Below are 7,051 nucleotides of genomic sequence, written 5' to 3'. Positions count from 1 at the left end.
TATTTGCTATGAGACTCAAAATTGAACTCAGGTGCATCCTGTTTCCATTGATCATCCTTGAGATGTTTATACAACTTCATTGGAGTCCACCTGTGGTAAATAAATTGGACAAGATTTGGAAAGGCACACACCTGTCTATATAACGTCACTGTGCATGCCAGAGCAAAAACCATTTCATGAGGTCAAAGGAATTGTCCGTAGAGCTCCGAGACAGGATTGTGTCGAGGCACTGATCTGGGGAAGGGTACCAAAATATTTCTGCAGCATTGAAGGTCCCCAAGAACACAGAGGCCTCCTTCATTCTTAAATGGAGGAAGTTTGGAGCCACCAAGACTCTTCCTAGAGATGGCCGCCCGGCCAAACTGAGCAATCGGGGGAGAAGGGCCTTGGTCAGGGAGGTGACCAAGAACCCGATGGTCACTCTGACAGAGCTCTAGAGTTCCTCTGTGGAGATGGGAGACCTTTCCAGAAGGACAACCATCTCTGCAGCACGCCACCAATCAGGCCTTTATGGTAGAGCGACCAGACGGAAGCCACTCCTCAGTAAAAGGTGCGTGACAGCATGCTTGGAGTTTGCCAAAAGACACTTAAAGACTCTCAGACCATGAGAAACAAAATTCTTTGGTCTGATGAAACCAAGATGGAACTATTTGGCCTGAATGCCAAGCGTCACGTCTGGAGGAAACCTGGCACCATCCCTACGGTGAAGCATGGTGGTGGCAGCATCATGCTGTAGGGATGTTTTTCAGCAACAGGGACTGGGAGACAAGTCATGACAGAGAAAAAGATTAACAGAGCAAAGTACAGAGAGATCCTTGATGAAAACCTGCTCCAGAGCAGTCAGGACCTCAGACTGAGTCGAAGGTTCACCTTCCAACAGGACAACGACCCTAAGCACACAGCCAAGACAACGATCGAACATCTCTGGAGAAAACCGAAAATAGCTGTGCGGCAACGCTCCCCATCCAACCTGACAGAGCTGGAGAGGATCTGCAGAGAAGAATGAGGAGAAACTCTCCAAATGCAAGTGTGCCAAGCTTGTGGCTTCATATCCAAGAAGACTTGAGGCTGTAATCGCTGCCAAAGGTGCTTCAACAAAGTACTGAGTAAAGGACCTGAATATTAAATGTAGATGTTTCATTTTTTTTCTTTTGTAGATTTGCAAACATTTCTAAAAAACAGTTTTTGCTTTCTCATTATGGGGTATTGATGGGGGGGGGATAAAAATACATTTTAGAATAAGGCTGAAACGTAAATAAATGTGGAAAAACTCAAGGGGTCTGAATACTTTCTGAATGCACTGTACTTATTATTGATTCTTATTATTCCTTATTCTCCAGTGACTGGACATTTACCAATAAAACGGAGGGAAGTGGAGGCAGGTTCTCTCTTCGTCTTAATCTCACAAGGATGAGCCGTCTCTCAGCGTTTCCATCTTGGCAGCCCGAATATGGTGGTTAGGTCGGACTCCAACTTACATTGGCACACACACTGTTCAGTTGGGATGCAGAAAAACCCTCGGAAATTCCAGGGTGTGGATACCAGGGTTGGGGTGAATTCCAAATTGGATTTAAAATTCGAAATTAAATTCTGGAATTCAAGCAAGAAGTAGAGAATTCACTTAGGAATTGAATTTGAATTGTAGCAATCAACCCTCCAAAAGTGGAATTGATTTGGAATTTATATTGGAATTGTAAAAATAAAATCATCACAAGAATGGAATTGGAATTTAGACGGTCTGAATTGGAATCGAATAAGAACCATCCTTCGGTTGGAATTTAATTAGAATTTAGACGGTCTGAATTGGAATCGAATAAGAACCATCCTTCGGTTGGAATTTAATTAGAATTTAGACGGTCTGAATTGGAATCGAATAAGAACCATCCTTCGGTTGGAATTTAATTAGAATTTAGACGGTCTGAATTGTGATTAACATGGTTAGATAAAAACATCCTTGGAATGGAATTGGAATTTATAATGTTGAAACTTTTATTGTTTTATAACTGTGCAAACATCTAGTTACTGGAGTTTATTTATTTATCATTGAAATTGAATGCAAACTTTGTTTAAAAATCAATCAAATAATTCTAATAATTTATAATTCTATTCTATTACTGTATATAACGGGGAGTGGGGTGCAGTCTGTCATTATGGCGGCAGGCCTAGTGTTGGGCCAGTAACCGAAAGGTTGCAAGATCAAATCCCCGAGCTGACAAGGTACAAATCTGTTGTTCTGCCCCTGAACAAGGCAGTTAACCTACTGTTCCTAGGCCGTCATTGTAAATAAGAATTTGTTCTTAACTGACTTGCCTAGTTAAGTAAGGTAAAACTGTGTCATTTAGGTCAACTATCCCTTTTGTATGGTGAAAAAAGTCAAATTACACTGTGTTGTTTACTCAATTATTCTGTATTGTTTTACAATTCTACAATATATACCATTTAGCTGACATTTTAGTCAAAAGTGACTGACAGTAATTCATGCATTCATATTTCACAGAAGGGTTTTCATTCACTTTCACTCTGGGTTGAACCGGCAGATGGGTGTGTTTTTAATGTCATCAATCATTCATCAACAAAAGGGTCAGCTCACACAGCGTGGTAGCTCAGCGTGGTAAATCACACAGCGTGGTAAATCACACAGCGTGGTAGCTCAGCGTGGTAAATCACACAGCGTGGTAAATCACACAGCGTGATAAATCACTCAGTGTGGTAGCTCAGTGTGGTAAATCACACAGCGTGGTAATTCACACAGCGTGGTAGCTCAGTGTGGTAGCTCACACAGCGTGGTAAATCACTCAGTGTGGTAGCTCAGCGTGGTAAATCACACAGTGTGGTAGCTCAGCGTGGTAAATCACACAGCGTGGTAAATCACACAGCGTGGTAAATCACTCAGTGTGGTAGCTCAGCGTGGTAGCTCACACAGCGTGGTAAATCACTCAGCGTGGTAAATCACTCAGCGTGGTAAATCACTCAGTGTGGTAAATCACACAGCGTGGTAAATCACACAACGTGGTAAATCACACAGTGTGGTAGCTCAGCGTGGTAAATCACACAGCGTGGTAAATCACACAGTGTGGTAAATCACTCAGTGTGGTAGCTCAGTGTGGTAGCTCGCACAGTGTGGTAGCTCAGTGTGGTAGCTCAGTGTGGTAGCTCAGTGTGGTAGCTCACACAGCGTGGTAAATCACTCAGTGTGGTAGCTCAGCGTGGTAAATCACACAGTGTGGTAGCTCAGCGTGGTAAATCACACAGCGTGGTAAATCACACAGCGTGGTAAATCACTCAGTGTGGTAGCTCAGCGTGGTAGCTCACACAGCGTGGTAAATCACTCAGCGTGGTAAATCACTCAGCGTGGTAAATCACTCAGTGTGGTAAATCACACAGCGTGGTAAATCACACAACGTGGTAAATCACACAGTGTGGTAAATCACTCAGTGTGGTAGCTCAGTGTGGTAGCTCGCACAGTGTGGTAGCTCAGTGTGGTAGCTCAGTGTGGTAGCTCAGTGTGGTAGCTCACACAGCGTGGTAAATCACTCAGTGTGGTAGCTCAGTGTGGTAGCTCACACAGTGTGGTAGCTCAGTGTGGTAGCTCACACAGCGTGGTAAATCACTCAGTGTGGTAGCTCAGTGTGGTAGCTCAGTGTGGTAGCTCAGTGTGGTAGCTCACAGAGTGTGGTAGCTCACACAGTGTGGTAGCTCAGTGTGGTAGCTGTAGTGACTGTCCACAGCTCTCTGTCTCCTCCTCATCATCATCAGCTGTTAGTCGACTGGCCTCTTCATCCTTGTCCAGTCGCAGACACATTACCACCCTGGAGACAGACAGACAGACACATTACCACCCTCGAGACAGAGAGACAGACAGACATATTACTACCCTGGAGACAGACAGACAGACAGATAGACACATTACCACCCTGGAGACAGACAGACACATTACCACCCTGGAGACAGACAGACAGACAGGCACATTACCACCCTAGAGACAGACAGACACATTACCACCCTGGAGACAGACAGACAGACAGACAGACAGACAGACAGACAGACAGACAGACAGACAGACAGACACATTACTACCCTGGAGACAGACAGATAAACACATTCCTATCCTGGAGACAGACAGACACATTACAACCCGGGAGAGAGAGAGCTCTATCACAATATACTACAACCCGGGAGAGAGAGAGCTCTATCACAATATACTACAACCCGGGAGAGAGATAGAGCTCTATCACAATATGCTACAACCCGGGAGAGAGAGAGCTCTATCACAATATACTACAACCCGGGAGAGAGAGAGCTCTATCACAATATACTACAACCCGGGAGAGGACCTCAGCCACCCGAGCCACAGCCTGTTCACCCCGCTACCATCTGGAAGATAATCAAGGACCTCAGCCACCCGAGCCACAGCCTGTTCACCCCGCTACTATCTAGAAGATAATCAAGGACCTCAGCCACCTGAGCCACAGCCTGTTCACCCTGCTAAGCCCAGTCTAAACCCAGTCTAAGCCCAGTCTAAACCCAGTCTAAGCCCAGTCTAAGCCCAGTCTAAACTATTAGCCCTGTCTAAGCCCAGTTTAAGCCCAGTCTAAGCCCAGTCTAAGCCCAGTCTAAACTATTAGCCCTGTCTAAGCCCAATCTAAGCCCAGTCTAAGCCCAGTCTAAACTATTAGCCCAGTCTAAGCCCAGTCTAAGCCCAGTCTAAACTATTAGCCCTGTCTAAGCCCAGTCTAAGCCCAGTCTAAGCCCAGTCTAAACTATTAGCCCTGTCTAAGCCCAGTCTAAGCCCAGTCTAAGCCCAGTCTAAACTATTAGCCCAGTCTAAGCCCAGTCTAAACTATTAGCCCTGTCTAAGCCCAGTCTAAACCCAGTCTAAGCCCAGTCTAAGCCCAGTCTAAACTATTAGCCCTGTCTAAGCCCAGTCTAAGCCCAGTCTAAGCCCAGTCTAAACTATTAGCCCAGTCTAAGCCCAGTCTAAACCCAGTCTAAGCCCAGTCTAAACTATTAGCCCTGTCTAAGCCCAGTCTAAACTATTAGCCCAGTCTAAGCCCAGTCTAAGCCCAGTCTAAACTATTAGCCCAGTCTAAGCCCAGTCTATGCCCAGTCTAAGCCCAGTCTAAACTTTTAGCCCTGTCTAAACCCAGTCTAAGCCCAGTCTAAACTATTAGCCCCTACAAATGCATTGAATAACAGATAAACTAAGTGTATTTAACACCGGTATTCTTGCCACTAAACAGTCTTCATATACCATTTTTGTTCAACTGGTTTTCGAGGGAAACCGTCAGACGAGTCTTCTGTGGTGTTGGTGGTGGTGGTGGGGGTGGGGGGGGGTCGTAGAGCAAAACGGAGAACGTCGTCGTGTTCGTGAGAGTCTCATCTTTCCATAGAGGGATCATAATGATAGGCCAAACCGTTAAGACGCTACAGGCGATTTGGTGAGAAGACCGATTTTAGGGACGGTCTGATAAACACTGCTCTAGCTCCGTTCACAGCAGAGGAGGAAGTGCAATATCGGCGGACGCAGTAGATATCTCTAGCATTAACTGACAGATTTGTATGAGGATCTTTTAATTATGCTAATTATATTTCCGCGGGGGGCTTCGGACATCGACTCTAGGGGCTTCATTTATATTTCGGACTCTGACATTGCTCATTCTAATTTTTCTATATTTCTTAACTTCTTTCTTTACATGTTTTGGATTTGTGTGTATTGTTTTAAATTGTTAGATACTACTGCACTGTTGGAGCTAGCATCTGGTTAGCTACTACTGCACTGTTGGAGCTAGCATTTAGTTAGATACTACTGCACTGTTGGAGCTAGCATCTGGTTAGATACTACTGCACTGTTGGAGCTAGCATTTGGTTAGATACTACTGCACTGTTGGAGCTAGCATTTGGTTAGATACTACTGCACTGTTGGAGCTAGCATTTGGTTAGATACTACTGCACTGTTGGAGCTAGCATCTAGTTAGATACTACTGCACTGTTGGAGCTAGCATTTGGTTAGATACTACTGCACTGTTGGAGCTAGCATTTGGTTAGATACTACTGCACTGTTGGAGCTAGCATCTGGTTAGATACTACTGCACTGTTGGAGCTAGCATCTGGTTAGATACTACTGCACTGTTGGAGCTAGCATCTGGTTAGATACTACTGCACTGTTGGAGCTAGCATTTGGTTAGATACTACTGCACTGTTGGAGCTAGCATTTGGTTAGATACTACTGCACTGTTGGAGCTAGCATCTGGTTAGATACTACTGCACTGTTGGAGCTAGCATCTGGTTAGATACTACTGCACTGTTGGAGCTAGCATTTGGTTAGATACTACTGCACTGTTGGAGCTAGCATTTGGTTAGATACTACTGCCCTGTTGGAGCTAGCATTTGGTTAGATACTACTGCACTGTTGGAGCTAGCATTTAGTTAGATACTACTGCACTGTTGGAGCTAGCATTTAGTTAGATACTACTGCACTGTTGGAGCTAGCATTTGGTTAGATACTACTGCACTGTTGGAGCTAGCATTTGGTTAGATACTACTGCACTGTTGGAGCTAGCATCTGGTTAGATACTACTGCACTGTTGGAGCTAGGAACATTAGCATTTCGCTACACCTGTGATAACATCTGTTAAATATGTGTATGCAACCAATACAATTTGATTTGACTTTGATTTATTTTGATCCCGGCTTTTATCTATACGATTTGGTTGTATTAACCCACACCATCAGAATGGTTTTGGTGACTGACCCACCCAATCAGAATGGTTTTGGTGACTGACCCTCCCAATCAGAATGGTTTTGTTGACTGACCCACCCAATCAGAATGGTTTTGTTGACTGACCAACCCAATCAGAATGGTTGTGTTGACTGACCCATCCAATCAGAATTATTGTGTTGACTGACCTATCCAATCAGAATGGCTGCGTTGACTGACTTGGCCAATAAGAATGGTTATGTTGACTGACCCACCCACTAAGAATGGTTGTGTTTTCTAACTTGGCCAATCAGAATTCTTGTGTTGATTGAGTTAGCCAATCAGAATGGTTGT

The 7,051-nt window shown here is 44.5% G+C and overlaps 1 protein-coding gene across 1 annotated transcript in view; it reads right to left on the bottom strand.

Annotated features, from left to right (window-relative positions):
* Positions 1-2,270: 2,270 nt before the first annotated feature.
* slc46a3 (solute carrier family 46 member 3) overlaps positions 2,271-7,051 on the bottom strand; it is a 10,678-nt gene continuing 5,897 nt past the window's right edge. Inside the window, exon 5 of the mRNA XM_031808708.1 lies at positions 2,271-3,809. Within this exon, the coding sequence (XP_031664568.1) occupies positions 3,698-3,809 (112 nt within the window). The 3' untranslated portion in view covers positions 2,271-3,697. The remainder of the gene's footprint in view (positions 3,810-7,051) is intronic.

Source organism: Oncorhynchus kisutch, linkage group LG29 (genome assembly GCF_002021735.2).
Source record: "Oncorhynchus kisutch isolate 150728-3 linkage group LG29, Okis_V2, whole genome shotgun sequence".
Taxonomy (NCBI): domain Eukaryota; kingdom Metazoa; phylum Chordata; class Actinopteri; order Salmoniformes; family Salmonidae; genus Oncorhynchus; species Oncorhynchus kisutch.
This window is presented reverse-complemented; position numbering and strand designations above follow the sequence as displayed.